General features: G+C 36.6%; 1 protein-coding gene across 1 annotated transcript in view; it reads right to left on the minus strand.

Annotated features, from left to right (window-relative positions):
* The window catches only part of NELL2 (neural EGFL like 2), a 231,083-nt gene that overhangs the window by 169,647 nt on the left and 44,117 nt on the right, over positions 1-17,319 (minus strand). The window contains exons 7-8 of the mRNA XM_008704714.2: positions 8,157-8,248; positions 4,249-4,351 (exon numbers count right to left, since the gene is read on the minus strand). Coding sequence (XP_008702936.2) covers positions 4,249-4,351; positions 8,157-8,248 — 195 coding nt within the window. The remainder of the gene's footprint in view (positions 1-4,248; positions 4,352-8,156; positions 8,249-17,319) is intronic.

Below are 17,319 nucleotides of genomic sequence, written 5' to 3' on the forward strand. Positions count from 1 at the left end.
AAAAAAAAATAAAAAATAAATTAAAGTGTGGTATCCAGTGAATAGGACTTACTGGTATCATAAGCAGAGAAAGGAGTTGCCAAGGGATGAGGAAAGGGAAGGGCTACAGATATGAAAACTCTATCACATCATTTCTCTATCTTTCTAAGTCAGAGTTCTCCCTGTATCACTGAGTCTCTATCATGCTGTAATTTGTTACAAGCTTCCTTGAAGGGGCTCTCAAACATGAACAAAGTGAAAAGAACATTCCTGCTATACCGCTTTTGAGCTACTATGACTCAAGATAGCCAGCTGCAGAGTACCTAGAAAACAGTCTTGGTTGGATTAGATTTGGTGCCTAGAGATTTGGGGCCGTATTTTGGTGCACAGCTTCGTTTCTAGCACTGGCTTAGCCTCTGGAAGAAAGGTCAACACTTTCCTCTCATGCTCCACCCTCAGGGAATGTTTAATAACTGTTTCCGAAGAACTTACTTTTTCAGATGTGAACACAGCATCCTTAGCACTAGGCAGACAGGACTGGAAACTGGAGGCCAATTATATTACAAATGCATTTGTCACAACATATGTGTAGGTGTTAACTCAAAATTTAAGCCTCGAGAACTTGACTTTTTTTTAGTTTAAACACCAGAGAATGCCAGGAAACTCATTTGTTTATTCTATATATTTGAAATCAGAAATAAAGCAATCTTTATTATAAATGGTGCTAAATGTTTCAAGAAGAACCAATTTGTCCAATTTCAGTTCCAGTATTATCTAAACTAGTAGTTCTCAATTCTTGCCATGTAAAAAATTTATCGGACAGTTTTTTGTTTGTTCATTTTGTTTTTTAATGTTGATATCATAGCTCCATCTCCTAGCAATTACATCAGAATCTTGGAGGGGGGAGGGTGAAGGTCACAGCATATTTCATCACTGTATTTTCAGTGTGCTGTGTAAACACATTAATTCTTAAAACCACAAACAATTTAAATATAACACAATTTTTGTAGCTAGTTTTTCCATTCGTTAACTTACCTTTCTTAACATATCAGGGCTCTTTTAAAAATAAATGGATGTGATCGAGGCTTCTCTTGATATCTGAAAGGCCCTCTCTCAGCTACTTTCCCAAATCTTGTCCTAGCCAACTTGTCTCCTTTCCATGCTATTCACCTCACTAATCTCTAAGTAGCTCCTGAACGGTTCCAGGGGGTTAAAGATGGCCACACATTTTCAACACTTCTACCATGGTGGGGTCTATTCCTCCCATTCCTCTAGAATCTGGGCTTGCTTATAACTCTTTTGACCAGAGGAATCTGGGAAAAGTGATGCTGTGTCAGTTCCAGACCTAGTCTTTAAGAGCCCCAAACCACTATTTAATAAGTCAGATCACCAGTCTGATGTACAGGTCACAGGGAGGAGTCCTGAGATTCTGTGCAGAGGTAGAGAATTTCAGATGTACTCCATTTTCCTGTCACCCCTACTGAGATGCCTGGCATTTAGTGAGGCCATCTTGAACCTTTAGCCCAGGCCAGTTGAGTGACCCCCCCTTGTCACTGTGTGGAGCAGAAGAATCACTTGTCTAAATTCCTGACACACAATATTGCAATATATAATGAAATTGCTGTTTTAAACCCCTGAGCTTTGGGACAGTTTGTCACGCAGCAATAGCTAACAACTCAAAGTGTGGTCCCACTGACCAGTAGCACTGGCATCACCAGGGAGCTTCTCACACATGCCAGGTTTTTGGCTGGACCCCAGACCTACTGAATTAGGATTTACATTTTAATAAGATCCCTAGGTTATCTGTATGCACATTTAAACTTGAGAAGCACTGGTTTAGCCAACCTTTGGTTGCCAGAGGATCTCTAGCTAAGCTGAAGACTGAGCGCAGCTCCCAAATCAAGTAAGTGGGATGCGCATTCTTGATTCATATCTAATTCCACACATGCTCTGTATAAGGCTCTGGCTCAGGCACCGAAGATGAAAACTAGGACGGCCTTTCTATCTGTCTATTTGATATAATCCTTTTTAGTAGTATTCCTTAGTTCCTTTCCTTTGAAGGCTCCTTGAAGGGCAGACCAAGTCTTAAACCACTTTGAAATTCCCAAAGTACCTTTCACAGAACTGGGATTTTAAACTCTTAATTGAAAGGATAGAAGAAAGAGCTAAAAAGAACAAAACAAAACTGCACCACCCTGTTAAAAATAGGAGGGGGGATCTTCTGTCTACTTTTAATAGACTAGGTGTAATGGAAATAGAATGCTGTATGTTTTATAAGGTTTCTTTTTCTTACTTGTTTTTTCCATTTAAGCTCTCCTTTGCATCCCCATAAAAGCCATTATTCAAACAAGTGCTAGTAGCTCGTTGAGGGCAGGTTGTTAGATAGTACCAACTACATCAGCTATGAGCATCTACTACATTCAGGTGTCGTGGGAGGTGTTAAAGATGTAGAGATCAATATAAAGACCTAGTCCGGCTCCCAAGGTGCAAAGTCCAATAAAGGAGACTGAGTCACAAACAATAATTTCAATAGAATACAGACAGTCCTGATTTAGGATGATTTGACTTATAATTTTTTGACTTTACAATGAACAAAAGCGATAATGCAGTCAGTAGAAAACTGTACTTTGAATTTTGATCTTTTCCTGGGCTAATGATATATGGTACAATCCTCTCTCCTGAGGCTGGGCAGGGGCAGTGACCCCAGTTACCCCCAGAGGGTAAACAATTGATACACTTACAACCACTCTGCAACCATACAACTCACCCTGTTTTTCACTTTCATTACAGCATCCAATAAATTACATGAGATATTCAACAATTTATTATAAAACAGGGTTGGTGTTAGATGACTTTGCCCAATTGTAAGCTAATGTACAAGCATACCTCAGAGATATTGCAGGTTCAGTTCAAGGCCACCGCAATATAGCAAAAATTGCAATAAAAACAGTCAAATAAATTTCTGGTTTCGCAGTGCATATAAAAGTTACGTTTACGCTATATTGTAGTCTATTAATTGCGCGATAGAATTATGTCTAAAAAACGTACATACCTTAATTTAGAAACGCCTTGCTAAAAAATGCTAGCCATCGCCTGAGCTTTCAGTGAATTGTAATCACTAATCACAGAGCACCATAACAATTATAATAATAATGAAAAATTTTGAAATATTGTGAGATTTACCAAAATGTGACACACAGACAGGAAGAGAGCAAATGTTGCTGGAAAAATGGAGCCAGTGGACTCGCTCACCCCAGGGTTGCCGTGAACCTTCAATTTGCAAAACACAGTATCTACAAAGCACAATAAAGTGAAGCATAATAAAATGAGGTATGCCCACAAGTGTTCCGAGGACACTGATGGTAGGCTAGGCTAAGCTATGATGTTTAATAGGTTAGATATATTAAATGCATTTTTGACTTAACGATATTTTCAACTTATAGGGTTACAGAGACATAACCCCATCATAAATCAAGGAAGACATGTACAGAAAGGCACATATAGTCAGTCTTGTGACGGGTAGGGATCCTTAAAGAGGTCCACATAATTACTCCTTCAGTTTAATGTTTCAATCTATAATAAATACTAAGCTTTAGAACCAATAGTGATGAGAAACTCACTGTCTCCTGAGGCAGCCCGCTGCATTGGTAAATAGCTCAAATTTTACTATGTTCTTATATTTAACTAAAAATCTAAGTCTCTTCTACTCATTGGTCCTAGGCCTAGCATCACAGAGGCAACACAGAATGAGCGACACATGTCTGATGGCCTCACTGTTCTTAGGAGTACAAACACCTATGGGTGAGGGAGAGTGGAATTGAGAGGAGAGGGATCTGAAGTAATCCAAATGAAAATTACACAAAGTCAATTCCAAAACAGACAAAAGAAAGGGAAGTCAAACCAGAAAATAAAAAAGGAAAAAGAAAGAGAGAAAGAAAGAAAAAAGAAAACCAATAAGATAACTCGGCACTGCTGTGTCAATTTCTCCAGCAGAGTCATGCTGACTCAGAGCAAGTACACAGAGAGAAGTTTAAAGACCCAAAGCTTGACATACATAGTAAAAATGTATGGAAACATCTTGATTTTTAACTCAACGACTATAATAAATATTCTGTGACTACCTACTATCTACCAAATTAGGTAAGCATTTAAGAAAATACTGTTATTCTTTGGAAATGACTTGCTTATAAAAATTTCTATTTCATGTCAGTTAAACTAGACTCCAGTAATAACTCACGCACATAAATCTTACTTTTGAAAAAGTCTTACCTTTACAAACTTTGCAACAGCTATGAGACAAGGTAATTTGATGAGATTCTGGACAATCCAAAGCCGGACAGCCTGAGCTTTCAACCAGCTTCATGGTTTGGTCCTATTAGACAACAGAAAATAAATCCGTCAAACTTCTGAATTAGGACATACTAAGAAATTCCTACATGCAGCATCTGAGGCGGCTCTTCGTCCACAAGAGTAAAATTTTCATCCTGAGAACATTTGCATAGGTCACAGGCTCACTCACAAAATGACAGTGTAAGTCATAACTGGAAAGTAGGAGCAGAACACATTGCAGCCATATAAATAATTTGCCAAACAACCAGGGAATCCTGAAAAATTCTTTTAGTTTTATAACACATTTGCACATCCAGATGACAACTGTGGCACAAATACAGCTTGAATTAGATCAGAGGCTCACTTTGAAAAAAACAATAAATAAAAACTGAGCCTTTTAAACATTTTCTTTTCAAAATTTTCTAGATTATGAAAAGATTCTCAGAGGTGATCCTGGTAAGGAATACTGGGGATCTCTCCCAAAACCACAAAGGAAATGAAGGCAGAATATCCTTTGGTTGGATTCTATACTGTCAACCTCCTATCTCTTAAGAACAGGGTCATTAACTATAGCAACATATAATAAAATGTTGGAACTTGTAGGCTTCCATTTTAATAGTGCTCAAAAGCTTAAATTTTTAGATGTCATTTCTACTAAGTACTACTCTTATGGAAGAAGTACTCATTTCAACATTTCCATCTTCCTGGAGTACCTATAGAAAAGAGATTACAATGATTTGAAAATGATCCTATCAAGCAAGTGGCAGGACCATACAATCCTGTAATTCTACTTCTGGGTTTTTTCCTCAAAAAAAACCCCAAAACACTAATTCAAAAAAACATATGCATCCTGATGCTTACTGCAGCATTATTTACAATAGCCAAGATATGGAAGCAAACTAAGTGTCCATTGATAGTGGAATGGATAAAGAAGATGTGAGACAGACACAATGGAATATTACTCAACCATAAAAAAGAAATGGAATGTTGCCATTTGTGACAATATGGATGGACCTAGGAAGTATAATGCTAAGTGAAATGTCAGACAGAAAAAGACCATATAAGATACCATATAATTTCACTTACATGTGGAGTCTAAAAAACAAAAGAAACAAAAACAGAAATAGACTCATAAATACAGAAAATGAACTGGTGGTTGCCAGAGTAAGGGGGCGGGGGTGGGTAAAATAGGTAAAGGAGATTAAGAGGTACAAATTTCCAGTTATAAAATAAATCACAGGGGTAAAAAATACAGCATAGGGAATACAGTCAATAATACTGTAATGCCATTGTATGGTGACAGATGATAACTACACTTGTGATGAGCATTTCATAATATACATAACTATCACATCACTATGTTGTACACCTGAAACTAGTATAATAGTGTATGTCAACTACACTTAAAAAAAAAAATGAGTGGTTGAAGACATGGATATAGTGGAGTCAAATGCTAGTCTTCCTTTGGTTTGACAATACTATCCATTCTGATCATCTTATTTTCAGAACCACAGTGTTTTCCAGTGTTACTATTAAAGTTACAGACCCCCAGGACACACTTTCAAGGCCACGAAAGTGAAAATAAAGGAACAGTGAAGGACTAGTGTCAACAGCCCAGGAAATAAAAGCTTGAGAGAGCTGTCAATTATGTAAAGGTATAAATACAGAAACTAAGGGGCCTGAAGGAAAACGAAACAATGAAAGTTCTTACTGTCAAGAATTTAGTCTGGGGTGCCTGAGTGATGCAGTCCGTTGAGTGTCCCACTCTTAATTTCAGCTCAGGTCATGATCTCAGGGTCGTGAGATCAAGCCCCTTGTGGGGCTCTACATTCAGCACGAACTCTGCTTAAGATTCTCTCTCCCTCTCCATCTGCCCTTCCCCCCTTCTTGCATGCTCTGTCTCTCTCTCTAAAATAAATAAATAAATCTTTTTTAAAAAAGAATTTAGTCAAGAACTCCAAAAACGTATGATAATCTGGTACAGCTGTGCTGTACAATCAATAGCCACTAGCTACATGGAGCTCTTGAATACTATAGACAAAATACGCAAAAGATTTTGAAGGATTAGTGTGACAATAGAATGTGTAATATTTCTTTAATAATTTTATGTTGACTGCATGTTAAAAAGATAATAGTTTCTACCTGTGGGGTTAAATAAAGAAAAATTAGCCCAATAAAACTTATTGTTTGTGGCTTACATATTTCTATCGGACAGCAGAGCATTGGAGAGGACATGATGCCTTTTGTTTGAGTTAAAAAAACGGTAACATTTGTTCATTCCCTCAATATTTACTTTCAGAGTATAGGCACTTTCAGAGTTGTCTATATACAGACTTCTCACTAATCCATTTTAAAATGAAATCATTTCATACCTATATTACAATCAAATAGGCAACTATTCCAATAAATTTCTAACCCATAATTACCAGTATTATGAGACAACACTGGTCAGATGAAAAGAATACACACAGATGCACACACACGCACACACACATGCATTGAGAAATTCCAAATGTGCTCAAGATATTTAAATTTAGAGCTGATATTTCAAAGTTAGAAACCAGCTGACAGAAGTTTCCCACCTTCCTTGAAGTAACTTTCCTCTGATTTCCTTTTCTTCATTTGGAGTTAGTAGACCTCACTCAAGGTCTTTCAATCCTTACCTTTATAGTGGGACCTACTTCACTCAAAACGGTGTTGGTGTAGGGTGCTGACAGGGGACACTCCATCTTGAAATATGTTTTGGGAATTCACGTTAATGTTCCTATATCCTAGCTCTCTTGTCTTTAAGATGGTGACCCACACCATAGGAAAGCGGATTTAAAGCTAAAAGAAGCAGCCCGAATACTTTATAGTGGGCATGAAGAAATCAGACCTCTCATTTTCTAGAAACCAAATCTGTCACAGTCTTGCCTCTTTCACATTTCCTCCTAGCTTCTTTCAAAGGACTTCTAACCTAAGATGCATGAAGTGGATAGCAGGCTTCTTTCAATTTATTGTGGCAAAATGCTTAGGATTTTCCTTTCCCTAACACTGAATAATCACATAAATTTATTGGTGGTGCCAGCAGCATTTTCTTTTCTACATAATCTATGCATACTAAATCATCCCCAAAAACCATTTAAAGAGAAGGCATCTAAAGAGAAAAATTAAGGGTCAAATGTAAAGGGAACTCTAAAGCAGAAACTTCATATGCAGAGTTTCCCTCAGATAGAATATGGCTTGCAATATCACATTATGGTCAAGGAATACAGTTTATAAAAGGCAAAAATGAAAAGTTTTATGAAACATATTTAGTTTTTCAATTAGCAGGTCAAGCAGCAGAGATAAAAACACTCACAATTGCTTCCGAAGCATACTTGAGGAGCCCATGGCAGTAAATTTATAAAGAATTCCCCTTCAAATCATTTAAAATATTCTTACCAAAGGGATTAATAACAATACCTGTCTCAACTCCTCCAAAAGCTAATTTTTACGAGGTAATTTTTATTATTTTCCATTGAACTGAATGATATTTGTCACATGGGTCAAAAACCATTAAGTGACAACAGGCTGAGTCTAAATTTATCTACACTTCTTCACAGGAGTTAGTTTGAATTTGGAAAAATAAGACAACTTCATAAAACTTTAATTGGACAAAACAGTATTTTTGTTTATTGGGGAAATTATTTTTACAGCCATTAATTTACATATTTGAAAAAAATGAGAATTTCTATTTGAAATATAATTAATATCTTAAATTTTTTCTTTGCCTTAAATGTTTTAAAGGTATTAAAGGGTGACATTTTAAAGAAATATTTACCATTTACATAACAAAGAATTCTGAAAGACCCAGGAAGTCTCCTTACCTTGCACTCATAGAGAACGCATACTCCAGAAGAAGAATAAACCGTATTTCTCTCTCCTTCAAAGTAGGTCCGTCCTTGAAATTGGCATATTGCTTTGGAATAAAAAATACACATACATTTATTTTTAATTTTTCTTTAGGAAAAATAGTTTGGGGGTGTTCAGATTATGTTTCACATGGTCTTAAGCCTTTTCAAAATGTCTGAATAACCATAAACCTAAATTCAATCTAATATAAGGCACAAATAGGATCCAGTTATTGTTATGCCCATTAAGGTCAGAGAGTAAAATAAGGTACAAAAAGGATAAGGACCATAACAGGTCAGAAGCAGGCTCTAAAAAAAGAGTGCCAATGAGCAGACTCTCAGATGACTTGCCTACTAGGTGATGTCGCACTTTAGGGCATATTAAGCAGGTGCCTGGAGCAGCTACGAATCAGGGCAACACAAATATGAAAAAAAGTGCATTTTTTAATATACCATTACAGAATTTTAACAACAAAATTTAAAAGAAGCTATTTTAACTTTAGTACATACATGAAAATTTTATGTTTTATGAGTTAGCACAATTTAATTTGTAAATACGTGTGGATTAGGGCATCCTACTTAGGATGCTGAAAAATCTTAATCTGGGCCTGCTTTGTTTCCATCACAAATTTAAAAAAAATTAAAATAGAACTTCAGATTCAATAGGAAAACATTTTTAATTAGTGAAAATACATAGAAATTATCAAATAATTTTTAAGACATTCAAAATAGCTTCAATTCACATAAATATTTTGCCGACAGAAATTGCTTGTTTTGAAATGAACCTTTCACACTCCCCATGCTGACTCATCACCTAACCAGAGACAGCTACCCCCAGCTAACAAAACTTAACCTTCAGATTCCGCCTCTGGTTTAGCTGACGTTTTTAAGACTCAGAACTAATTTTTGTTTTCACTACTTTGGTTTTTTTTGTTGTTGTTGTTCTTTTTTTGTTTTTGAAAAGTCACTCAATATTGTGGATGCTTTGGAGCTCCTTAGCATCTCGAAAAGGACCAATAGAAGTGATTATCTGATGAGGAAAGACTCAGTTTGTTAACCTTGTTTACTAAATCCAATTTTTAGTTTTAACCATGCAGACTTTACAAAATGGATGTGTACATTTTCTTCTAATTCCTTTGTGTGAACTTGAAGAAAATTTTTCCCTTTTCGAAATTCACGTATTCCCATAACTTTCAGAAGTACCAAGTTATCTTAGCACTTGGCTTTAATAAATACTGTTTTTGTATCATTTCTGAAAAAAAGTACCAAGTTGCTTCTAATAAGTGGTAACAAAGATATTTGATAAATTTTTATTAATATTAAACATATACATGGTTGTACAAATATTCATATTTAAAATGTAAACCAACTTATATCTTCACTGAAAAATTAACCTATTATTTAAAAGCTGCACATTTAGATAATGGAAAGCATGCACGTTGTTAAAATGTCACCCTTCAATGATCTCTTTACTCAGCTTTTATTAACAAATTTCACTACAGAATATATATATAGAGAGAGTACAGAATATATATATATATCACCGGTGAATTGATCTTAAAATTTCGGAGCTTGCTAGAAAAGAATACAACTTTCGTGCATAAATTATATTACTTAAAAGCTAGGTACAGCTTATGTACTTATTAATATTCAAAATGAAATGTTTCAGTTGCATACTATCGGTCATTTTATGAATTAAAATAGCATGTGCATTTGCTTAAAGAACCTGATTGATTATAAAATATACCTGTCCAACATGTAATTTTTATATAAACCTCACTTATGAGATCCAGTAACCTCAAAATACCAAGTTGTGACATATTGTGTCTTTGATGATACTTAAAAGTACCACATTTCATAAGATAATGTGAATAAATAAAACCTTCTTAACATCTCTTCAGCACTTGCCATTCAAAGGTTTCTAAGACTATTTTATTATATGATGTGATAACTGTAGCCTATTAAAGTCCAAGGATATGTTGAAAAGAACTGATATCCCAAGTCTTAGAACAGAAGAGAAAGGAAAATGTAAAAAACACAAGGGTAAGTTCTCCTTACACAAAGTCTTATGACAATTTAATATCCAAGCAGAGCAGACGGAGCTTCTGTTCTAAACTCTTAATTCAAAAGACTCAAACAGGCAACTTGTGGGACAACAGGGCACCAAATGGAGCTTGGCAGAGGGAAAAAGCACCAAAATGAATGAGATCACAATTGCTTCATTTTCTTTCAAGCAATGAGCACAACAGGGTGAATTTGGCTTAGGGAGAACCCAACGTGAGTGATTTTTGACTTGTTTCTTTATTGATCAGTTGCAATGATTTCCATAATTCTGAGATTTATCCCCAATACCTAGTAAGGCCACTAGGATATACCTTCCCTAGGTTCTTTGGTGGAAAAATGTTAAGAAACTTAGAAAATTGGGGCACCAGGGTGGTCAGTCGGTTAGCATCTAACCTTTGGCTAACCAAAGCATCTGCCTTTGGCTCAGGTCATGATCGTGGAGTCCTGGGATCTAGCCCCACATTGGGCTCCCTGTTCAGCAGAAAGCTTGCTTCTCCCTCTGCCTCACACCCTGCTCGTGCTCACTCACTCTCTCAAATAAATAAGTAAAATAAAAAAGAAAGAAAGAAAGAAAGAAAGAAAGAAAGAAAGAAAGAAAGAAAGAAAAAGAAAGAAAGAAAGAGGGAGGAAGGAAGGAAGAAAAGAAAGAAAGAAACTTAAAAAATCTATAATCATTGCTAAAAATACTACAGGGAATCCTGAAAATACCATTAGGAAGTCTCTGGAGCTTAGGAATAAGTTGAAAGAATAAAAGTCATATTTATTTATTAATGCATTTAACAGGTATGTACTCTGAGCTCCTATTATATGCCAGGTAGTCTTCTAGGTAACTAAAATCCAGAGATGAATGAGACGTGATGCATGTCCTCACTATGTAGTGGGGCAGACAGACTCATCCACAACTGACTACCATAAAAGCCAAAATGAAGTCTTATAATTGAGAAATTCATAAGTTATATGCAAACACAGGAGACTGAGCGGTGAACTTCCACGAGGGGACAAAAGGAAACAAACGGGCTGGAGAAGGACCAGGGCTCTGGCAATAGTGGGAAGTCATCAACACTGTAGGGCTAAGGAACAAGAACAGGAAATGGTTTTACTGGAGCCCTGTATGAGTCAGAGTTATGGGGAAGCAGTGTCTAGAGGGAACCATAATCAGGAGAGACACAGCTAGTGCCAGAAACACAGCGCAGCGCAGAGAAGGAACAGGGAAGAAACGTGGCCAACTCTCTCTCCTCCTGCCTTCTAATTTCCTGCCAGTGCCTCCCATTGGCAAAGCCTAACCAAAGGCGGTTGGCAAGAAGACCAGGGTGATGCAGCAGGCTCCTGGGGCAGAGAATAGGGCAGAGGAGAGGGAACGGAAGTGGGATAGGGGGTGCCAGGAATAACTGGTACCCAGCACATGTGGCTACCATATTAAATCATTTTAAACCAGGAAGAGTTTATACAGATAGGTTGCCTAGAAAAGCATGAGAGAGTGGAACAGAGAGCAAATAAATTTGAAGAGGAAAAATTGTGTCGTTTAAAAAATGCAGATCCACTTAAAGGAAAACTGAGGTAGCTGATCAAAATTAGGTCCATACGCAAGCAGAAGGCAAGATGGAGGAACTAAGCTCTGGAGAAATCAACGGTCAAAGCAGAGCGGGGAAAGCAGATGAGACCTGTGCCTAGACTTTACCCAAGGTCAGCCCCTGCAAGTATGAGACACAAAGCCTCAGAGACAATAATCCCTGTGGCTACCACAATACTGAAGAAACAAACAAACAAACAAACAAAAAAACCTCTAGAATGCCCTAACTGAAATGTATCTGCCTGCTTATTCTTCCCCAATAGAGTATAAAGTAAAAGATACCACTTCCTCCACGAAACAACAAAGGAATAATCATTTTGCTGTATTGATTTCTTCTTTAATTCAATTGCATTCACGTGTTCATAGTCAGAGGCTTCATTCTATCCTAGCTTTGGTGTGTGTGTTTGCACACACATGTATATGAAAGCGTAAGTTTCTTTTGACATAACTCTGGATTCCTATGCCCCAAACTGTCTACCAGCTTAAAGAAGAATTATATCAACGAGGCTACATTTTCAAATACTTATGCTAAGTGCTTATTGATTATATTACAGGCATATTTTTAAGATAAGGTGTTTGGAAGAAGTTGGATAGTCATTCATTCACATAGGCTTCTCACTTTTCAGACTAAGAAGCTATGCCTCCATGAATACATTACAAGATGCTAAAGTTATTAACCAATTTCAAATGCATATTGACTGTGACTCTGGTGTATGCTGCTGTTTGCATAACTCCAAGGGGATACCATTCATATTATGGTTTATGTGAATTATGTCACCAAGAACTGTCCCGTGCACAGCCTATTCAGCTGTAGGTGGAACATTAATTAGAACTTGGGGAATGTCAATAGGATGATATAACAAATGGTATGTATGTTTTACCAAGGCTACATTAAACATTACTAATTACATAATGACTAGCACCATAATGATAAGAGAATCTGCAAAAGCAATTAATGTGAATTATTTTCACTTCATTTTCCCCCCATTTTAACAATTAATAAGAAACAGGAAGACAGGAACTGGTACAGAAGCAAATTTGAAAGTCATTAGTTACAAAAAGTGAAAAGCAGTTTATAGCACAGACTGAGAAGCGGGTAAGTGAAAGAAGCCAATAAAACTCGAGAAGTCCTAAGTTACATATTAAAACCTCAATTTACTGGTCATTAATACAGAGATAGAAAATGCAGATCCCTCTAATGAGATTTAAATCAACTTCTGCAAACCTTTGTAGAAAGAATCATCCAAATCTACCTAAAAAATATCTTAAAATATAAAAAAAAGAAAGGATATATTGTATTTCCCTTCGAAACATTTCTTTGCTTTTCCTTTTTATTGCCAAATTGAAATACAGGAGTCTACTTTAAACTTCTCAATTGGTATTGCCACCTTTAAAAACGAACAAAACAAAATCAAAAGTTATAGATACCAAAAAGAAAACCAATATAAACCACTTAGGTGAGAAATGGGATTTATGATTTCTTTAAAATTCTCTTTGAAAACACCAGGTATCCCTGATCTTTAGATTGTTTAGCTGTCTGTGAAGGGCAGAGCTGTAGATAGTAGTGGTTTTTATGCGGTCTTCTTTGAAATCTTGATTTCCTCTGGGAGATCTTAAACGCCCCCTGTACAATGGCAGTTATCATATTCTGGGCCAACATGATAGTTATTTGTTAGTGATATACTAATCAAAGCTGTTGGATGAGAAAATAGCTCATTAACTGTAATTATGTATATTTATATTTTTATTATAGCTATTTAAAAAGAAAGTACAATAAATGCATTCAAGAGGCAGGCTAAGATTCTGTGGAGTCAAGCAAAAATAAAATCTAAAAGTGTTTCGCTATTCTTAAAAGACTCCAATCAGCCACGCTGCATTGTTCCAGCCCATGATGTTTCTTAGTAATCTGGACTCACTTGGAGTCAGTTCTTAACAATACAGTTATAATAAAAGTCTTGAGCACTAACTGCTAAAATTAATTTCTCCTTCTTCCGTAATGCTTAAATCTCTATTAGAGCACATTTTTCCTTTTCTCTTCTATTTAGTTATATGCTTTTGTAATCTTTCCTACGTGAGGACAGGGACAGTGTCTTATTTGCCTTTGGATCTTACTTAGCACCCAGCCCTGGCCGTGCATAATAAACTCTAAAGGTTTGCTGAATTTTTTTGATAAGTTCTCTTCCAGCTTACTGTTTGATGAAAAGCCTGAAAACAAGTGAATTGGGCCTCTTTGATCTGCACATTTCCCTTTACATTTGGCCTTATCCTTTTGATTTTGCCTCTTTCTTATAAAGATTCTATAAATTGAGTCTCACAGAAATATTTTGCCCTTTGTGTAAAATGGCAGCTTACTTCTCAAGGCAGCAGAGCTGACGTGCCTGAAATGGGAGCAGGTTTGCCCATCAGCTAATGAAAGAAAAACAGCAGCTCTTGTTAGAGCAGTGACTTATTAACATGAATAATACAAGGTAACATGTACAACAGAAGTCAGCTTGGACAAATTTGATGACAAAACTTCTCCCTCCTTTACATAAAGCCAATTTTTATGAGCCAATGCTATTTAAAATGATCAGAATTTCAGAGTGATTAAATAATTCACAAATTCATTAATTATACATGATCACTTCCTTTAACTAAATCTCATTAATTGTTTGGGAATTTAGTTGTTTGCAAAGCTAATATTAGAGTTTAGGAAATGAGATCACGAGAGTAGATGTGCAACCCTCCTGTCCCATTTTATATATATCATGTCCTTGGGCTTCTAAAGGACCAAAGAGCGCTTCTCCTAGGGGGCCTTAATTTAGGTCAGTAGCCTATTCTTCCAAAAAGAGAACGGCCCTGAAACACCATAAATCTAGCAGTGGTGAGGGGTTAGGAAGCAAAGAGGGATAAAAATAACTATCAGAATAGAACAAAAGCAAAAATGCTAACACCCTGTCCAAATCAGCCTTTGGGTTACAGGGTTATATACTGGGAAGACGGGAAATGGGTATTTAGAGGATAATAGAAAAAGTGTAGATGGAAGGAAGGAGTCAGAGCGTTTTTCCCCTGATTTAATTTTACCAATTTAAATGGCAAGTAAGATATAGTCTGGAATTCACTTGATTTCTGCCTTTCTATCACTGGTCTTGTTCTTGATCCTGGCTTATATACCATACAATGGGGTCTTTAAAAAAGACAATGTGATCAATTCATTTAGTCTTCTGGGGATGAGAAAAATGTAGTGAGTGGAGGCAAAAATTTGGAGAAAAATAAAGCATTTGTGTCAATACATGCATACTATTAAAATGACAGCATGAATACACATGAGGCAACAGGTTTTATCACTTTACAAAGAAAACATAATGTAAACTATAATAAGGAAAAGTTCACACATTGTCAGTTTCAAAGCCAGGACTAGAATCCATCTGACAGTGCTTCTGTATATCTTTTCTTACCACTAAAAATCCAGTGAACTCAGTTGAAACTTGAACACCTAATCTTTGGTTTAAATTTTAGAAAACATCTTTCCAAAGGACTAGCACCTTTTAGATACATATTTGGATATTATTGTGTGGAGACGTTGAACGTGTAATGCTTTGTGCGTTATAAAGCAGGACCTCTTTGCATTATAAACCACACATCTGTGCTCGACTAAGAGATTACAAGTAATGCCCCCGGAACAGTGATGGTGCAGTTTTAAAACAACCTCTTGTGTACACACAAAACAAAGAGGGAAAGTGTTGGGGGAGGGTAGTCCTTTTAGGAGGACATATTTTAAATAGTTTTCCGAGAGATATATTAATAACTCCTCCCATAATGCAAAGAGTATGAGCCAAGGGAATAGAAGAAGCTCAAGGTCAAAGGGAGCCAGTTCCATGTACCAGACACACGGAAGGGGCAGCACAATGAGGAGGGAGGAGGGAGCAGAGGAAGCAGCAGAGGACAGAAACGTTTAAAAGTATACTTGAGATGGGGGCACCTGGGTGGCTCAGTCATTAAGCATCTGCCTTAAGCATCTGCCTTCGGCTCAGGGCGTGATCCCAGGGTCCTGGGATCGAGCCCCGCCATTGGGCTCCTCCACTGGGAGCCTGCTTCTTCCTCTCCCACTCCCCCTGCTTGTGTTCCCTCTCTTGCTGGCTGTCTCTATCTCTGTCAAATAAATAAATAAAACCTTTAGAAAACAAAACAACAAAAAAAAGTATACTTGAGATGAAGCAGGAAAAGGAATGCAGAAAGGAACAAAAGGTTAAACAAGAGAAACAAAATAATTTCATAAAGATTTTTCAGGAAGAGTCACAACACCCAGTGGAAAAGGGGGGCATTTATGATAACCTACTGTCTGCCAGGTGCTGTACTAGACAGGTGCCCTCCTGCCAAGCATGGGAAACGGATGACCACACACACAAGTAACTACATACAACTCAGAGGTAGCGTGGGAACAGAAAGGAAGAACAATGACTTACAAGAGTGGAACTGGGAATGCTCCACAGAAGAGAAGCATCTGAAAATGAGTACTGAAATGCTTTAATATGATTTAAGTTGGGGTAAGAGTACTCATGATATATTCAGAGAATAAAATAGAATAATGCTCATATCAATATATTTAGTATACCTGGATCCTAATGGGGCATCTACTCAGGATACCTAGTTAAGCTGGAACTGATTTATTATAAACTGATTTTATAACCAATTTATATGCTTCCAACCTGCTAGGCCAACAGTTCTCAGCTGTGGATGCATATTAAAATCACTTGAGGAACATTAAAACTCTGCCCCAACTGCATGCCAGGCCAATTAAAAAGAATCTCGAAGTGTAGGACCTGGGTCTCTTTATTTTTTTTAAAGCTGCCCAGGCACAGCTAAGCTTGAAAACTATTTTGCTACACCGAGGAAAAAAGAACTAGGAAAGAGAAAAATACAATTAACACTTAAATGGGACAGTCACATGGACAGTAGGTAGAAGTCTTTTTATCCTATGTTATTTGGATAGTTACTTGGTCCCTTGTTTGAAAAAAATCAGTTAAAGTGAGAAATCACAGACAACAATAAATACATACTTTAACATTTTCATTTAAAACACAAATCCACACTCATTCAACAAGGTTTTGAAGTACAACACTTTTCTTGAGTATGGTTTCGTTGATTGTGCTTCATTGCGTACTTGGTTATATAAATAAAACATAATGTCGCCTACCATTTCTAATTTTTTTAAGTGGACTAAGGTAGATACTTGCCACACAATCTAAAGAGGGATCTTTCGAATTCTATTCCACAACATTTTAAGTTGTCTTACTGACATCTAATTTAAGAGTATATTTTTTAGCAGTTTGAATTTATCAGTGTTTTTCAAAGCACTCAACTCAATTTTTATTTTAAAAAAGTATTTCTTAGCATAATTCCCTCCAGTTCCATCCATGTCAATGCAAATGGTGGGTATTCATCCTTTCTGATGGCTGAGTAATATTCCATTGTATATATGAACCACATCTTCTTTATCCATTTATCTGTTGAAGGGCATCTTGG

Source organism: Ursus maritimus, unplaced genomic scaffold (assembly GCF_017311325.1).
Source record: "Ursus maritimus isolate PB19 unplaced genomic scaffold, ASM1731132v1 scaffold_26, whole genome shotgun sequence".
In the NCBI taxonomy this organism is placed as follows: domain Eukaryota; kingdom Metazoa; phylum Chordata; class Mammalia; order Carnivora; family Ursidae; genus Ursus; species Ursus maritimus.